The sequence below is a fragment of the Vidua chalybeata genome, chromosome Z (genome assembly GCF_026979565.1).
Source record: "Vidua chalybeata isolate OUT-0048 chromosome Z, bVidCha1 merged haplotype, whole genome shotgun sequence".
NCBI classification, from domain to species: Eukaryota; Metazoa; Chordata; class Aves; order Passeriformes; family Viduidae; genus Vidua; species Vidua chalybeata.
The window spans coordinates 26,966,535-26,985,529 of record NC_071570.1 but is presented as its reverse complement, the minus strand read 5'-3'; the positions used below and the strand labels follow the sequence as shown (position 1 = coordinate 26,985,529).

Genomic DNA, 18,995 nt, shown 5'->3' with positions numbered 1-18,995 from the left:
TGCATTAAAAAATTATTCTTTTCACCCCAGTTATACCCTCCTTCTTATCAAGTGCTTTAAAAAGCTCTGAACTGTTGGATAGGGGACTTGTCCATCCAGTTATGTTGTGCTCAACCTGAACAACGACAAGAAGCCCACTTCTAGTGGCCCCCTGGTTACCATGTTCACATCATATTGACTTTGTAGAAGAGTACAACTGCTCATTGTCAAGTAACGCATCTAGACAGAAGCTCTGCTCTCTTGTGTCAATCACAACCAAAAAACCTCAAACCTCTTGGTCAACAAAGGTCAGAATGTCTCTCAGAAAGACTTCCAAACAGAAAACACATCCCAGATATGCCTCAGTGGGGTTTTTCCTGCCACTGTCTTCATGAAGGATGAGTGCACCTATAGATGCACACAGACCTGCCTCTAAGCAAATGTTTGGGAACATCACAACTTTGTACAACGTTACATACACAGAATGCCTCTTTAAAAACCATGTGACAAAATTTAAAAAACTGAGATGGTCCACTGCTGTGCCACTTACTGATTGTATCACCTTTTAATTTTTTAAGCTATGCTTCTTTGCTATGCTCAGTAGAGGAATGCTGGACTTGCCAGCCTGCCAAGCCACTTCCAAAACCCTGGTTTCATCTTTACCAGTCAGACTCATCACATGCGTATTGTTCTTGCAACTTAACCTCTGTAGGATCATGAATCCCAGCTTCAAAGATAGCTGGTGAAAGGTAGAGTGGTCAGCAGAGTTTTCCTTGCTGCCAAGTCTTCAAATTCCCATTCTCCTTGGGCTCTTTGTTGGTTTTATTGTGAGTTCAATACTTCCTTCTGCTTGCCTAATATGCATACAGCCTCTACCCCTGCAATATCTAAATGCCAATCAGTTCTTCACTGCACCTTCTTGTGGTAATCAGAGTTGCAAAGCAGCTGAGGTTGTAAATAACATCTGGTAGTCACCTTGTCCAACACCCTGTTCAAGCAGGGCCACATAGAACTGGCTGCTTTTTGAATACCTCTAAAAAGGGAAAAAATAGTATTATTTCTAGTGCATAGTTGAAGAATCAAACTAATTGATTAGGGATTTGCCAAGGAACTTATGGAACAGAAACTGTAATGTTGTTTCACAATCAACATAACTCAATATCACTGGGCACTTTAGACTATTCCTGCCTTGTGGTGGTACAGGCTGAGTAGAGGATGAAATGCTGAAAAAGCAAGCCCAGTGAGCAATCTGATGGTTTTAATTTAAGTATCATAGTTTTACTTAGTCGGCATATTGTTTTTGATGTGTAGAAAGCAGCTAAATGAAGAAATCTGATGATCTAGAGAAAAAAATAAGCCAGAGGAAACAACGAAGGAAGAAATAAAGGATTGAAGGAGAAAAATGTTGGAGATGAACAGGTTTTTGTGCAAGACTCAGCGTGCTACACATTCTAGCTTGACAATCTGTAAACTTTCCAGTCTCACAAAGTCCAGCAGTTGAGGTTTGGCCAAAGCACACCATCTGCAGTAGGAAGCAGGCTTGCCTGTAGACTATCAAGGCAAAAACATTGTCCTTGAACAGAAAAGGGAAGACAAAGAGAGGACCGGGTATCCTGAGAAGCAGGGGCTGTAAGGCTTTTTACAACAGACAGGCAGGGCATGGCAAATTTAAGAGTCAGCTCTGTGTGAATGAGGTGCTTGAGACTACTGCCACACTGGCTCTTCCTGGCATCTTTCTCACGATCGCTCCTGAGACGCCACTTATTCATTCATAGGATCATTTATAAGTCAAAATGTTAAAAATGTAATTTCAATGTGCTTTCAAACTACTATCTGTGGTTGCCGTTTTCATTTGTCTACCTGTCCTCTGGCAATGTGATGCATTCCCTACTCCCTTCGCCGCTCCTGGGCCGCAGAGCAGCACACCAGCGGGCAGCTCGGGCTCATCCCAGCGCCGTGCCTGTGTCCTGCCCGGCGGGGGAAGCCCTGGGTAGCGCGGTACCGGCCGAGGCCGGGCTGGGCGGGTCCTGCCCCGCTCTTCCCCAGCGCCGTGAGGCCAGACAAGATGGCGGCAGGGCGGAGGCTGGCGGCCGGCGCGGGGCCGCCCCCTGCGGCGGGAGGCGCTGCCGGGCGCAGCTCGCTGCGCGGCCTCCCTGGCAGAGCGCAGGAAGCCGGGCCGTCAGACCCGTTTTTTCCCCTGCCCTATTAAACGAAGAGCTGCAGGAGCGGCAAGAGAGGTAGCACGTGTCCTGTATACAGCGCTGAAATGACATCAGGACACTTGGGCACGGAGGAGAGCGGAGGGTGCCCCGGTGCGCTGAAGAGCTGAACAAGGATACTGCTATTGTAAACTCGTACGCAGGTATGTTCATCAACAGAGAGGCATTGCTGAATTAAAATAAGGTGCAGATGAAACCCGTTTAGAAATCAGAAACTCGCTGAGAAAAAAAATCCCACGTTAAGAGATCACAGCACTTGGAAAAAAAAATCACACGGAAAAAAACCCACTGGAATGCACCTTTCAGTAGTCTTCTTGGATGCTGGTTTTGACCTCTCTTCCTGCTGCCGTGGATTCATCTGCTGGCAGAAAGCCTCAGTCTCACGTCACACAACCAGCTGTAGCAGCTTTGCTGGAACAAACACTCCAGTTTCATCCTATGGTATGTTTTGTAAAAGCAGTTCATACGCAGATAGTTCAGGGCCTTGCACACCACACTGACTGTACTCCATGTTTTTATGTGCCAGCTGGATGGTTCAACTCTTAAGAATGTACCTATCGCTCTTTATTTTATATTTCATAAATATGTTTGCTAATTTGACAAAATTCACTGTGAGGACTACAGAAAACTGTTTATATAAACTGATTAGTTTTATCCTTAAGAACTTTAGGATTACATGTATTCATTAACAGTATTTATACATAAAGCAAACTGCTGAAACTGGACTTTGGCTGTATAAAAAAGCAACTTCAAGTATCAAAAGCTGGGAAAGGCAACAGGATGGTTGGAGGACTGAGAAGGTAAGATAGTTAAACTTTATGCTGTATCTTACTGGTTATAGCTTCCAAAATTATAATAGTGCAATAGCAACTTATGTTCCCCTTCTGACATGAGGGAAAGCAGTACTGCATTTGCACATAAGGCTTGCACACCACTGGTGGTTTTCACCTCACTCATTTATAAGAGGTCACTAAAGTAAAGGTTGAAAAGTCATATTTAGCGCAATACAAGTCTTCCTACTCAACAAAGGCATACAACTGCTTGATAAGGATTACTCAAACTTACCTGTAGTTGTTTTGTTAACAATCTATATATTAATGGTACTGCTTTTTCCACTTTCCTAGGCAGCATCAAGAGAGAATAGGATTTGTCGCACCAACACTGAACCAAGACTAAGCTTCAGCCCTTTGTATGGAACTGCTGAAAGAGGAAGCTGCAGTACTGAAAGCAGTCAGTCTTGACTGCACGAGACCATGCCTCTCACAGAAGGCAAATGATGTCTTACTTCAAAAACTTCATAAACCGTTGATTCACTGTTCTTAGAGCTGTTACACTTGAATAACTGGGGAGAGGGAAAGTTACAGTTCCTACTCACACCACATTAAGGTTTATAGTTTGATTTACTCTGAAGACTACAGAAGTAAAAAGAAAAAAATGCAAAAACATTATTTTAGCATACGGGGGCTTTTTCCTCCTGCCAGCTGGAAGAGGTTTTTAGATAAATAGTGAACAAAAACTTAACAAGTACAGAACAGAACTTACAAAACAACATTTTTTCACAGCTAGAAAAAGCCTCTGAAAATGTGAAGTTGCCAATAAAAAGGAACGCAACAGCATAGTACGTAATACAGCAATACTTGTATATTATTGCAACAGCAATAATACATGTGTGTCACTAAATCAGTAGAAAACTAAGTGCTGACAAAGGCAAACAGTGACCTCATTTTAGTTATGGTGCTCCATGCACTGAGTGTGGATAATTTTATCTTCACCTCTGTCTGCAGAAGTAAGGTGTGCATCAGGTTGTAAACTTGGCCTAGTTTCATGATTTAAATAATAGACTGGACCTTTTGCTTTATACTGTATGTGTCTAGATTAAGACAAATGGCTGGTAACTTGTTTTGCTTTTACTCCACAGTGCTTCACAGTTGTGTGCATGATCTGGTAAGACGGTGAGACTATCATGTTTCCTTGGACAAGTACCAGAACTTCAACTTGAACAAAGTGGGATTAAGTTTTACTCATTTTAGAAGAGCACTCCTATCGAACATATGGACAAGATAGCTTGAGGAAGCATGCTTCTTAAATTGACAATGATTTATTGTGTTTAGGAACAGTCAATAAATACCAATCTTTTAGCTTCAGTTTGGAAATCCTTCCCCATCAAAAATCACTTATTTGTGATGTTTTTTTCTGGCATAAACTCCATTGCCAGCAATGGATGTATCAGACAAAGAAGTTAATAAATACAAACAGACAGCAGTTTTCTAAACATACCTCCTCTTTTAAAGGCATGATACAGATTTACTAAACAAATCTCAAACAAGTTCTTCACAGAAGAAAATTTTGCTACAAGCTGTCTCTGAACACTGTTTTCTTCACTAATGCTGGTAGTTTATTTCATGGAGTATGGTATTTTTGAACAGTAATCATGAATCATTTAAAAACAAACCTTTTCCCCCTTTTCCTTTGCAAAATGTATGCTGAGACATGTAGCTGGTACTGAACTGTATGAATTTAAGAGTGGTGTGCCTCTTGTCGAGCACTTCATGGCAAACATGAAGAAACAGCAATATGGTACTTTTTTTACTAGGGATCTGGGGGATTTATTTTTTCATCTTGATTTTAAACCACTGTTCAAGTGTTAAAGGTATCATATTTAACTGTAACAGATGTTTTGTGTAACTTTCTGAGAAGTGTAAAAACACCATGGAAGATTCCTGTTTCTGATGAAAATAATTTTCAAGTAGTTAAATTTGAATATCCCTCTAAACTCCATTCATATCATATTAAAATGTGTATAAAAGCATGAAGACTACAGAAAACCAATTAACATAACAGAGTTAATCTTGAATAAGTTTTTCCACAACTGTATTTTACATATAACCAAACTCCTGCTTTAGCAAAAGCAAAAAGAATAAAAATAGATTCTCTCCCAACTATTTATACTCAGGAATTACCTTGCTGTGGGACTAGATACTTCAGTCTACTGTCCCTCTGACCCAAAGTGTACTCTTAGCTGTATCCCTTTGAGATTTAGGGTCTTGGAAGTTTTCAGCGAACCTCTCTCTTGCTTTATCCCAGTTCTTTTTATTCTTGCTCTGGACAAGTTGAACATCTTCAATTGAGGCTGGTCTCCTAGTACCTAAACCTGCATGCTTCTGATGTAATTCCAGTTGGATCTGTCAAATACATGAAATATTATTGTAATTGCAAGTTAGGTATTCTAAATACTACAAATTTTGATTTTCTAATATATGTTCCACTCCCTCTCCCCAAGCACTTCTTTAATGTTCTAAAACACCTAGATCATGAACAGTACCATGAAAATGATGTGCCACATCACCACTTCTGGAACTATGATCTAGAGTCCTGAATAATGTCCCCTGCCACAAAAATGACTGTGAAATACACCTCACCGAGTGAGCAGCGTATGATCCCTATGCTGGCTAGTTTGACAACACAGGATATGGTGTGGTTCTGAGCAGCACTACTGCCAAAAGACAGCACATCTCTGGTGACAAGAATGGGGCTAACGTGGCTGCCACAGAGGCCCACAACTTGCTGTCTACAGTGACTTCTGCCAGCTTTTCCTCTCTCAATGCCCATCATCCAGCTTGACTTCTGTGCTACATCAGCCTCTGAGAAAGAAATCTACCCTAAATCAATCTTCAAATCACATCACTTAAATTATTCAAATTTTCCTCCAGACTTCATATTCAAATATGATATTATTCAGTGGCTAGAAGCTGTCTGTCCTCCTTTGCTTAGTTTCCTAGTGAACACAGTGTAGTGAAGGGACAACACTACTAAAATTTCAAAATACCTTATTAGTCAAAGAAAAAATATTTTGAGATTAGTTCTATTGAGATTATTCCTTCTGAATCACGGTTTTTATATGTTTCAAGTGAATAGTTGCAAACAAATTAGATACTTTTCACTTGAAATATGTTCCTATTATTTTTGTTTCAAGTGAAAACCAGAAAGACTTACCGGATCCTTCATGCCACCACCATCCTTTCCCAGACCTTCCCCCTTCTTCCATCCCATCTTCTCCAACATTTTATGTCCTTTGTTGCTATTGCTGATTTCACTTTGAAGAAAGTTTAAGATAACTGATAAGCAAGAGTTAAGAGTATGCTTTCAAATACTGAACAACAGAAATGTACATACATATAGAAATCAGGAATCAGTCCATCAAGAGCTATCCAGAAGAACAAGCCTCAGGTCAGTATCAGTTTTCTTAAAACTCCTGAACTACTTGCTTGCTTTAGGAGTTAAAAAGATGCATCATGGGTGGGAGGGTATGGATTACAACACGGAAAAAGTGGTATCGCATCCTACTGCACCTATTTCATCATCTCACACTTCCTTTTATTAATTTACATGCACCTACAAGTTCATGCTTCTTAAAAAAAAAAAACAACAACTACAGCTACAGAGGCAAAGTAACAACTGAAGGAACATCAAGTGTCATTTGAGAGGTATGTAAATGCATGTCCAGTGAGTGGCTGGATTGACAGTGAGAGAAGCTGCAGGTGAAAAATCTGCATGTGTACTATTATTGGGACTGAATAGGAAAAATAAAAATTGAACCACTTGAAAAACAGACACTATTGAAGATGTCAGTAGTGTAACTGGGGAGTTCTTTATATTTTTGAGTTCCTAAGGAAATAAGTGTCCTTACTGCCATCCTTAACTCTTCACCTTCCATATATTTTTATATGGACGTTGATGAGTTAATAAATAAAAGCACATGAAATTGGAAGTGTGAAAAGTTTAACGTTTTCTAGCTCTCCTAACACAATATATAGAATTTGTAATTTAACAAACTGCATGCTAGTAACAAAATTATACTTATTTAATGATAATTTTTTTAAGATTCACAAGAGAAGGACATGGGGGATACTTTCCCCCAACCCCCAACTTACATATGAACAGAAGCTGAACTGTCATCTCTCTGGAAGGTTCCTTCACTTCCAACGGTCTCTCTGCGTTTTCCTGCTCTGTCTTTGTACTTTGGATTTTTCACTGCCTTGTTGTCTTCATATTCTGTATTCTTTCCAAGGAGATTTAATTGCATCAAGACAAAGAGACTGGGATTTAAATTCTTTATTTTTGTTAACTTCCCTTTTCCCTCCAAAAGTATGGGAGCTTCAGCCTTTTTTATTAATTCTAAATCTTGTAACAAAACTTACAGTCCTCACTTGGTATTTTCTTAGCTTACAGGCATACCTTGTAAACCATATTATTGCCATCATCATGTAACATTGCCATTTCAGTAATTTCTCAGAAGCTGTAAATAAAATAACAGATTCTCTTGAATCTTCTCTTGGTATGAAGAGTCAATCTCTCCATATTAAGCAGAAAACCATGTGGATATGCCACTGGCTTTTTATATAACCATTTAGCCTGCTCCTCAGCAACTACTTTTTTTCAGAATAAATGACAGAATTAAGTATGTTTACAGATTCTGTATCAGTATTATTTTGGTACCTGAAGAATTTTATAGAAACAATGGCATTCTGTTTTTTACATGAATACTTAGTACAAATGCTGTAAGTAACTGCATGTTAAAATTATCTCTACCACAGAAGTCATTTGAATACATATATATTATATTGCCTGTATGTTCATGTTGGTATTGTTCTACGGACTTAAAAACCTGAAAAAAATTCCTATTTCCTTCCATAATTTTTTCAGTTGCTCATTATGTTTCCTTTCCAAATGAAAGACAGGACTACAATTCAGTGAAAACTTAATCTACAGAAAAAAAAACAGAAGTGTCTTGCAAAATCTTAACTTCAAAAGGATGAGGAATCTTGTATACTTTGAAAGGATCTTCTTTCTAATTTTCAATGGAACTTTCATGATGAACTTTCTAATTTTCAGTGGAACTTACCATAATCTTTCTTCACAGAGGTTTGTAAAGAATAATTATTTAGGGTACAAAAGACAAACCAGGCTAAGTTTAAGGGCATTTGAAAACTTCCCTTATTCAGCAAAGTCTGTAGCTTAAAATAGGAATCACAAAGTACTTAAAAAAAAGGTAAGAACCACAAGATTACAAAAACTTAATCAACTTCTACTGTAAACTCACCTGTAAACCATATTTCACCCGTATTTGTTTTAATGCTTTTCTTCTGACTAGCTCTCTCTCTTCTTTGCTAAGTGCTGGACAAACTAAAATGAAGAACACAAGATTGAATTTGTAATTACTAATGTAGCAATGTTTTGAATCATAAGACAAATGAAAGAATTTTTGTTCTGACATTATTATACATAGACACATATACCAAGAAGAAAATACGACATTATGTACAACTATTCCCAGCTGACAAGAAAATTATATGAAAACTGAACTAATTATTATTTTTTATAAAGTAGACAGCCATAATAAAAGATGTATCCTGTGATAATATGACAAACCAGAAGACTCTTTTTTCTTGTCCAGGCGAAGATGTGCTCTAACTTGTCCTGGTTCACATCCATCACAAGTATCACCGCTGGGGTGAATATGAAAAGAAAGCACAGTTTCGCCGATCTTCACCTCATCTCCATGTTCCAGGATGTAGGGATCACACTTTGTTTTAGGCTAATAAACGAAAGTTTTAGTAGGCAAGTTAAAAACTCATGAAGGATAGGAACTCTATTTCATGCACACTGCTTACAACTCAGTACTTCAGTTTGGTCTCACAATGTAGGCAACTGTTTAACGACAGTGGGTATTTCACTCTAGCAACTGTAACCATAGTGGGTTTTTCCTAGTATAACCAAATATTAAGTACTTCAAGTGGCCCTGAAATCAGAAGGGAACCAAGGCAGGCATAAATGTATGAAAGAAGACATACAATGGCATTGTAAGTGATTTGCCATAAAACATTTGAAATTACCAGAAGATTAGTTTTCTGCAATATATAGAGCACTGAAACAGTAGGTACTCACCTGGAGAATCTGATTTCCATTAACAACTGTTCCATTCTGACTGCCTTGATCCACAAGAACATAATTTTGCAAATCGTGGTCAAAATACACTTCTGCATGAAACTGAAAAATAGAAGCGTTAAGTTAAATGTTCTTGTTAAGTGAATACTTCACAATTTAAAAGTTATTTTACAGTAAGATTTCAAAATATATTTTGAGACCTTTAAAATGAGTGGCTCTGGTACTCTTAAGTTAATAAAGTTTTCACATTTTATAATTTAATTCTTGTGAAATGTAAATGAATGGGCCACAACAGCATGAACTAATGTATACAGTTAATGTAATGATTTTATTCATAAGCTGATTCAGTACTGGACAACTATATTCTTCCAATGTGTCAAGTATGCTTTACTTAAAGAACTGCAAGATTCAGTAATATAGCCTTCTTAACTGTTCTAAATAACAGGGTTTTTGCTCTTAAGGTATTTTATAGCATACTCATTTAATAAAAAAGTTCTCATTCTGCTTCAGTTTACTTGGTCTTTCATATCTGAAATAACTCCCTAAATGCCATGCTTTTATAACTTTCACATAACTCACCTTCTCCAGCATCTTAATACTTAGGACACCATCAGTACCAATCTTTTGCTGTTTTGCTGTTGAGACATTATTAGTCTCAATATTTCTGATATTGAGACTAATAATGTGGTGGGCTTTTTTGGTGGTTTTTTTTTTTTTTTGGTCTTGTTGCAGTTCTGTATAGATATTGCTCCCCCAGACCAGAAAAAGTGCAGCTCCTGGCCAAATTCATAAAGATATGCACTACCTCCAAAAAAGCCCACTAAACAAGCCAAAGTACCAACTTCTCCAACCTACTAAAACTTCCAGTAAAAGCAGTAAATCTAGAGAAGTGGCTGTTAAGAAGTGACTGTTTCAAATTAGAGCAATTGTAGTTGCTGTTTTCAGTTAAAAAAAAATTGAAGATTGGCTAGCATTTCTTACTACATGGAACACTCCCATAATGATGTACACTGACTAGTTCATTCAATAGGCATTTTATTTTCTACTTCTGCTTTACTGAATAGAACTAAAACTTCTTCTAAAGAGGCTAAATCTGCAGGGTGTGGCATTTTTTTAAATCTCACTTTCCAGTCAAGAAAAGTAAACACCAAAGTTGACCATAGCCAAAAAGTAAGAATAGTGAGGAAAACAAACAAGTACATAACTTTTTATTCCTGCAGATATGTAATTTATCTTTTCACCTTTGCTTCTTTATCTGAAAAATGAAGTAACTTCTTATATAAACTGTTAGTATCTGTGAAGTACTAAAATGGTAACATTACAGAAAAACAAAAGAGTTTTGGCTTCATTATTTGCCCAGTTTCAAACACATGCCTGAAAAAGTTATTAATAGCAGGGAAATATTTATTCTGGCAATTATTCAGTATGAAATACAGCAGCTGATTAATGAGAACCAGCATTTAAAATACACATAGTAAAGTGTGTTTCATGAGATACTTGCATTTTTAGATTTTTTTAACCAAACTTTTTATTTGGATGACACAACTTTGTCAATCTACAGTTTTATTTTATTAGCAGTGCTGTATTTAGGGTCTGTGTTGAAGTATTTAGCAAAACAGAGCAAATAATTGATAACAAAAATTTCCACTCAATCTACCATTGAAAGGAATTCTGTTAATTTTTCAATCTCCCTCAACATAATTTCCATAGTTGCTTGAAAGAAAATAAAATAAACCTTTTTGCTCTGAGTGTAAGTGCAAGGATTGCATTACTTGGTAAAGAAATTCTTACTATCTGACATCAAAATTTTATATACCATTAGTACTTAACAGGGTTTGTCCTCAAGTTCAATAACTATGAAATTAAAGACTCAAAAGACTTTGAAAACACACTGTTATTTGTTTTAAGTTCTCATTCAGTGTATGTTTTCCTTTTTTCTAAATTCAAGTCTGGCTAAAACCATATCTCATTCCGAAAGTTCTTTCAAAAAATTAACACAATGTCCCAAATTTCAGGCCATAAAATCCAAAGCTTTATTCATACATTTATGTCTTCTGATCTACCTTTCAGCAGACATGAACAAGAGTTACCTTACTGACTCCAGCTTCAGGAATCTGAAGAGTGTGTCCAACGTCTTTTTCTCTGGAAAGGCAAGTTGATATACAAATCACAACAAAGTATAAGTAGGTCTTATAGGTGGCTTATGAAAGGTATATTTTAATTGAACTGTAATATCATATTTCTCTTCTAAGCTATTAGCAATTTTCTACAGATACAAAACATTGTGTTGCTGTATACACAATGTAAAGACTTGTGTCAGGTGCCTTCTGTCATTTGTATAAATGATACAAAGCAGATGATTAATAAATGATCAAATTTTACCATTAAATTCTTATATATAACCTTGATATTTCTATCTGAACTGTCATGCAATGCCTTTACATAACAGTCTGAACTCTGCATCCTTCAGGCTCTTTAGTGTATCTTGGTGTTGGTCTTCCATGGTGAAGTTGAACTCTTTGTTTCATTAGGCAGGTAATACACGTAAACAAAAAGAAATCTGTACAGGGTGAGTTTTGGTTTGTTTGCATTTTTTGTTATCAAAACAGTGCAGTAGGAAGAAGGAATTTGTATATGATTCTTATACTTCTTAAGGGATTAAGAAGCAATGCAGCTAGTAAAAGACCTATATGGAAATTCAAAATAGAGTTGTCTATTCATCTTCACATACATGGACTCAACCTTTAAGAGCAAATCAAAACATGTCTATCAGTATAAGACAGAAACAGCTTTTCTAGGGTGAAGTTTTCAAGTAAGCATTGAAGAAAGCTTTACATCATCATTAAATTCATCATCAACAATGAACAAACCAGGTTTAGAACTCTTAAGAATGCATACAGTCTAGCACAAACCAGCTTATTATCTAAAGACAATGAAGAAACCCTACTGAAATTTGAAGGTGTGAGGAAGTCTAGGATATGCTTCCTAGTGATCCTGTATTTCTGAAGGGTGTTCTTCCATTTCTGAAAATAAAAGTACTTCAGTGGCCTGGGACAAAATTTACTTACTTTCTAGGAAACAAGTTTTCAAAGAAGAGATTGCAGCTTTGCTGCCACTAGGGTTCAGTCACAACATCAAATTATCACTAACTATTCAGGTCTGCTGAGCTGCATTAAGTGTGTATGCTGTTACATTATCATGACAACATGTTGTTATGTGAACTGACTTGAATTTCTTAATTTCTTTCTGTGGAATAACCAAACCCAGAGTACCTCACAACTGCTGCAGGATAGGAAGACAAGCATGAAGAGTAGAGACAAGCAATCCTAAGTGCTTTCCACAGCTTTCAAAGAGGTAGTTTGATTATATATATATATATATATATATATATAAAAATAAATAAAATTCCTTCAGTTTTACCTTCCAATTGTAGCAGGTTTCACAGCAGTGATAATATAAAGTGACCCAGTCTGTAGAACTGGTGATCTTATTACTATTACTCTGATACAAGGAGGCCAGATCTTTTCTTCATCTATAATTATAAAGAAAAGAAAAAAAAAATCACCACCACCAATACTACCAACACAGTTTTAACTTTATAGTCTATAGTTTTCAAAAAACTGAAAAACATTCATCCATTACCTGGCTGAGTAATATACAACTTTCATAAAAAGAAACATGTAACAACATCTGAGAGAAAACTTCAATGAGATTGTTGTTTCAAAGGCTTTCTGACTGCACACCAAAGTGTTACAAATGTTTTCCTAATTCTGGTTTACATGCAGACAACTCTTTAGTTACAGCAGTAAAATATATATACATTCACAAAATTTACTAATATATTATAAATTTATGGATCATTAATTGTTACAGATTAGAAAACAATTTTACTTTGATAAAAGGCAGCACCTTTTTGTTCATCACATCTCAGACCTACTGCATATCAAACTTTTTATCTGTCAATTTCTATGTCAAATGTATTTTTACTGTTTTTTTTTCTCTTAGGAATGCTATTCATCAACATGGATAAGAAAAAATAATAGACAGAACCTACAGATACATATGCTTTATCACCTGATTAACCATTAACCTACTATATTCTGACTGCTGTATGAATTCTGTACTTGGATGTGCATTTGTAGAAAAAATCTCCAATGACCTCAACAAGAAACAGACATAGATGAAAAGACACTACCTTAAAAGCTACTAGGGGAAGAGAAACTGTCCCCAGTTTTTATTATTTCAGCATTACTGCCAAATTGGATATTAAGAAAAGACAATTTAATCTGAAAGCCTGATGGTAGCAAACCCATTTTGGTTAGCATTTATCACCTACAATCTGAGTTGTTAAGTAAAATAATGAAAACATAAGAAACAAACTGACAGTATACTCTGAGCAGGGCACAGGCTACAATATGGTTTTCTATGGGTTGTATTTAATTCTGTGATTTGGAATATCCTTTGCACATACATAGTTCTGACTGGCTGCATCAAGCTTTTCACAGGTTACCTTAATTTTTTTTGTTTTTTAAGGACCTAGCAGAACATTTTGGTATAAAACAGTATACAGGTTTCCTGTCTATATCCATTTCTCACAATTTCCCACTGGAATATACACAAAATAGGATTTGAACTAGTACTGACTATTCCATGCTGCTTTTCACCACAGTAGACCCATCTTGCATTCAGTTGCACACAATGGTTTACAAACAGTATCAAAAATACTGTATATTAATTTAAGAGAGTCAATACACAGCATTACTGTGAATTACTGGTCTAGAACTCCTATTTTCAATCAAACCAAATTTTCACAATCCCTGAGGTTTCTACACAAGCACAGTTGTTACATCAGTAACAGCTTTTATAAAAACACTACTACTTACTTTTGTACAAGTAAAGAGAGCAAAAGAAATGCTGGCAACATATAGCACATTTTCAAAGTATCTCACATGCTTTTGTATATTTTTTTAAATTATTCAAACAGGTTTTTTTAACAGGCTTCTGGAAAAATACAGTAATACGACATATAATCCACAATAACTCACCTTCATTTTCTGAGTATTCTGAATCACCAGTTTCTTCACTTGTTAATTCCTCCCCACTGTAGGTTTCACACTCAGAATCTGTAATTTCACCTTCTTCTGGTTCACTCTCTGTGTCTGCTGTTCTACTGTCATCTGTATACGCTGCAGCGTCTGGTGTACTTTTTTGCGAATGTGAATTTATACCATCTGCAGAAATGGATTCTTTGGCTGTTAGACTGTTTAATGGTTTTTTGTCCATTTTAGTCTTCTTTCTTACATTTAGAGATTCATCTTCTTCAGTAGAACTTACTTGCTCGGTGGTGGAAAAGCAATTCAGACTGTTAGATGTTTTCTGCTCTTCTGTGTCCAAATCCTGGAAGGCAGTCATACAATGTTACAGTCTTTACAGATTTCCAGATAGAGTTTTTCTAAAGCATAGCCTGGAAGTAAATTCTTCACTTAGGAAGAATTATTTTTAGAATTATTAAGAAATAGTTTATTTCCAGAAAGTTTTACACATGCAGTCAGCAAAACTTTTACATTTCAGTAAAAATATTTTCACATCCTGTTAGATTTGACTGAGACCATGTTCTATTTGGGAAAGTGTGACTGCCCTCCTCTTCAAACGTCACTCTTTACTCACACTTTAGAAATTATTAGAAACTTTAGAATCTTGTCCTCACTTTCAAACTTGTACAACATCACTTTGAATATTTTCCTATTTTGCTTTTATGACACTCATTTCTGTCTCTCTCTCATTCAATTCTTGCAACTTGCTTAGAAGGTCTTTAACTGATCTTCATTTTATATTCCTCTTGTTTTTGTCTTCTTTTTTTATTACCAGAGTCCAGAATATCTGGAATGCTCACTCATGCTTTAACTATAGACCTGTTCTTTCTGCTTTCAAAACCACATCTTTAACAGAGCCTTTAATCAAGATAGCAGATAGAGAGTATAAGCTTAACTTATGCTATGTGAAATAGTTCTACTAAAAAGATTTTCTACTGCAAAAAGTTTTTCAATTTCTCTACTAAATATCAGACAGATTGGATCATTACAGGTTCTTCCACTTATTTCATCATCAGAAATAAAAAAAAACCCAAACAATATTTTTAACTGAGAAATCTAAAGTTTCATATTAATTTTTCCAGAGTAGCTTGAAAATGTAATTCTCAATCTAGCAGCTTGACAACTATGTTAAAAAAAAGAAGGAAAAAAAGAGAAAATAGAGAAAGAAGAATTGAAGTAGCTTTAAAAGATAAATAAAATCTCAGATTAAATTATGTGCCATTTTGAGTTCAGAGTAATTAAATGCATTCAATTGCCTTAATTGTATGAAATATTGCAACACAACAGGTAAAAAACACATGCTTGACCTTCTTCTGTGTGTTTCCATTTCAAGATAAATGAAATAATGTGAATATTATTATTATGGAAATTAAAGCACTTTCAGAATTGTAAAAATGGATCAGTGGCACAGATTATGACAAACATAAGAATTCCTCTCAGCTGTTGGATAGGAGAGTGTACCTTTGAAACATGTTCAGTAAGACAGCAGGTTCTCAGGTAAAACCAGCACTTTTAAAAAAGGTTTTTATGCTTTAACTGAAAGACTATTGGTTTGTTCAGGGTTTCTCTGTAATGCACTAGCCCTCCTCCCAAAATCCCCTAAGTTCTTGGATAGAAAGGAACAGGATAGCAAGGTCACTGTGTAATGTTGTTTATTTTAAACAAAAAATGTAGCAGTCCTGCCACAAATAAGCCTACACAGTTTAGACATTTCAAACATGTTAATTCCATTAGAAATATTTTTGGAATATCTGATTTTTCCTTGTATGAGTTAAATTTTTCAGTGTGTTTGCCTTTGCCTACATTTATATTTGGTATGGGTATTAGATTGATACCAAACATACCAAGGTCTTCTGCACTCTAAAACATATTACTTCTTTAACATGGTGAACTAAGAAAGTAGCTCAGGGTATTCTAATCTAATCTGAAAACAAAGAAACTACACCATCTGCTCAAATCACAAGCAAGGCAAAACAAGACATGACTGTGATGCGCTGATGCTCAAGTACAAGGCTCCAACTGCTCAACTCCACAGTGAACCCCGTGATACTCCATTTTTGGCATAATTTCAGATATTTTTAAACTAGAAAGTAAAAAGGTGCTGTTTCAAAGCCTGCCTACTAAAGAGTAGACTCTTGGTTCTGTATTGAAAACAGGAATTTTTAAAAACAGTTTATAAATAGACAAAGGATTCCACACATACATTCATTCAATGATTTTGCCAATATGACTATTAAGCCTCTTCTCAGTTTCTGTATTTTTTCACTGTGGTAGATAGGGACAGGCGAACGGAAGATCTCGGGATGTGACGGAAAGCTAGACCCTTCCCCCCTTCTTCCTGCTATAGTTAATCAATCACCCCTAAAGCATGCAGCCCCTCCTGAACTCAGTAGTCTTCCACTCCTTACTAACCCTAGCCAGACCCACCATCCCCTTCTGACGTAGTGAAGCCCCCTTGACTATTTAACCCCATGAGATAAGATAATAAACGCCATTTGACCATCCACCACATTGGTGTCTGTGCATGTCTGTGGCCCGAGTGATCCGGGCGAGGCCGGGTCGCCGTGCTGTGTCTTGAAACCAGGTCGCCCGCCTTCTCATCAGAAGGCGACATATGGTGCCGAAACCCGGGAGTGGAAAGGGAAAAGAGAAACCCTCGGGTAGCGGGAATCTCCTGGACGAGAGACAGCGGCCAGAACAGCCAAGCCGATTCTAGGCGGGGGAGACGTCCCCGGACCAGCGATCCACATGGAGGCCATCGCGAAGGTCGTGAGTTCGATTTATAAGCAGTGGGGAATTAAGTGTAAGCTCAAGGATTTTTACCTCGCTATTGCGAGACTCCTTGAGCTCGGGACGATTGAACGTCCCGTGGATATATTACACCCGGAGGTGTGGGGGAGATGTACGGCCGCATTAGCCGAGGAAACAAAAACCTCAGGCAGCGGAAAAAGCCTTAAGGCTTGGGGAAAAGTCGAGTGGGCTCTGCGCGAGGCGTTAGAGGAACAAGAAACATGGAGCGTGGCAAGCGCATGTTTATTAGCCACACCCAAACTGGGGGTAGGAGCGGCAACGCAAACCGCCCCCGATAGCGAGGTACCCGGGAGCGGGGACCCGGAGGGATTGGGCGCGTCCCCCCCTCCCCGAGCCCGAGCCCAACCCCCCCGCAGGGCTTCCTGAAAAACTCGCGGACCCCCCGTCCGTCCCTTCACCGTGGATCGGCGACTCGGCGCCGGGGGTGTGACAGCGCGTGCAGTCCTTTTGGGAGAAATTGCCGAGGGAAGCCAGAGACGCGGAGGGACGAGCGGCGCCGCCGCCGCTGCCCTACCCAGCCGAACATGGTGCCGGCGACCCAGAGGATGGGCGGGGCGCGCATGCTCCCTGCGGGAAGACCCCGAATACCCGGATTCTCGCTAGTGCGCAGCCGCGAGGAAAGGAGGAGGAGGGGGGGCGGCGGAGAGCGCATGCCCAATCAGGAGCCATGCTCAAAGCGCTACCATTTAAGGGAGAGACCTCCCCCTGCGGGCGGCAGGGCAAGCCCAGGGGGCGGGAACGGCACCACCCCGAAGGGAGGGGGAGGGACGGGGCCGGAGCCGCACGAAAAGGCACCGGGACCCGGAAATACGCTGGCACTCGACTTCCGGCTCTGAGTCGAGCTCCACCAGTTCCGAAAGCTCGGGAGAGCTGACGGACACTGACGGGGACTCAAAAACGGAAAAAGCGGAGCTGACGCGGTTTGAAACAAAACCAAATAAAGCCTTAAGCCACACCGAAAGGCAATTACAACGCGAACCAGCCCAGTTTACCGACTGGGCTAGAATAAAGATAGCTTGTGCAAAGTGGGCTCCCTCAGGGGCAGTAAAAGCCTTCCCGGTGAGGATCACCGGACCAGAGGGAAACCAACAATGGGTATATAATCCGGTAAACACCAAAGACGTACAGGCAATTGTCAAAGCAATCTCAGAGAAAGGGATCAACTCGGCTATGGTCTCCACCCTCATGGACGGCCTCTTTGGTAATGACGACTTGCTCCCCTTTGATATCAAACAAATAAGTCGCATGATACTCGGTGGTGCAGGAATGATTGTGTTCAAACAGGAATGGGAAGACATTTGTACGAGAGCTCTAACCCAGGCTTCCGGGGCGGGGCAGCCATTGCATGGGTCGAGCCTATCCAGGCTGCTGGGGAAGCATGATGAGATGGTTACACCTCAGCAACAAGCCGCATTGATGCGGGCTGAGGAGGTCAGGGCCACCACTCGAGCTGCTAGGGAGGCTATTCGGGCTGCCTCTCTGGTCGTGGCCAAGCCGTCACCGTGGTCCACTATAAGACAGGCAGAGAGTGAAAGCTTCACGCATTTCGTAGACTGCCTGCAGGCGGCAGTAGACTCCTCTACCCTGCCTGCAGAGGCAAAGGGTCCCGTGGTAGCAGACTGCTTGCGCCAGCAATGTAACTCCATCACCAAAGACATTCTGCGCTCCCTGCCAGCCGGGGCCAGCCTAGCCGATATGATCAGGCACGTCGTAAGAGAAGAACACCTAACACCCATCCAGGCAGCCGTTCACACCCTAACCAGCGCCATGGCGTGCTTTAAGTGCGGTCAGGCAGGCCACATTGCAGTGAGCTGTCCCCAGCCGGCACCGCAGTCCGCGGCGGTGCCCCCATCTCAGGCACGCCCAAGAGGGCCCTGCTGGAGCTGTGGGAAAAAGGGGCATTTCGCTAAGGACTGCAGGTCCCGGCCTCAGGGAAACGGGAAAGGGA

At 39.0% G+C, this 18,995-nt stretch overlaps 1 protein-coding gene and 1 non-coding gene across 4 annotated transcripts in view; one reads left to right on the top strand and one right to left on the bottom strand.

Moving 5' to 3' along the window:
* Positions 1-18,995, bottom strand: part of AGGF1 (angiogenic factor with G-patch and FHA domains 1) — a 37,425-nt gene that overhangs the window by 783 nt on the left and 17,647 nt on the right. For 2 of the 3 annotated variants that reach the window (XM_053931645.1, XM_053931646.1), the window contains exons 6-14: positions 14,189-14,540; positions 12,564-12,675; positions 11,234-11,285; positions 9,144-9,245; positions 8,628-8,793; positions 8,299-8,381; positions 7,130-7,257; positions 6,192-6,291; positions 5,159-5,380 (exon numbers count right to left, since the gene is read on the bottom strand). In XM_053931645.1, coding sequence (XP_053787620.1) covers positions 5,180-5,380; positions 6,192-6,291; positions 7,130-7,257; positions 8,299-8,381; positions 8,628-8,793; positions 9,144-9,245; positions 11,234-11,285; positions 12,564-12,675; positions 14,189-14,540 — 1,296 coding nt within the window. In that variant the 3' untranslated portion in view covers positions 5,159-5,179. Of the gene's footprint in view, positions 1-5,047; positions 5,381-6,191; positions 6,292-7,129; positions 7,258-8,298; positions 8,382-8,627; positions 8,794-9,143; positions 9,246-11,233; positions 11,286-12,563; positions 12,676-14,188; positions 14,541-18,995 lie in introns of those variants that run through there. The other variant, XM_053931644.1, reaches the window with a different exon arrangement.
* LOC128782565 (small nucleolar RNA SNORA47) lies at positions 2,984-3,112 on the top strand. Its single transcript, XR_008428848.1, has one exon. It is a non-coding gene; the product is annotated as a small nucleolar RNA SNORA47 (small nucleolar RNA).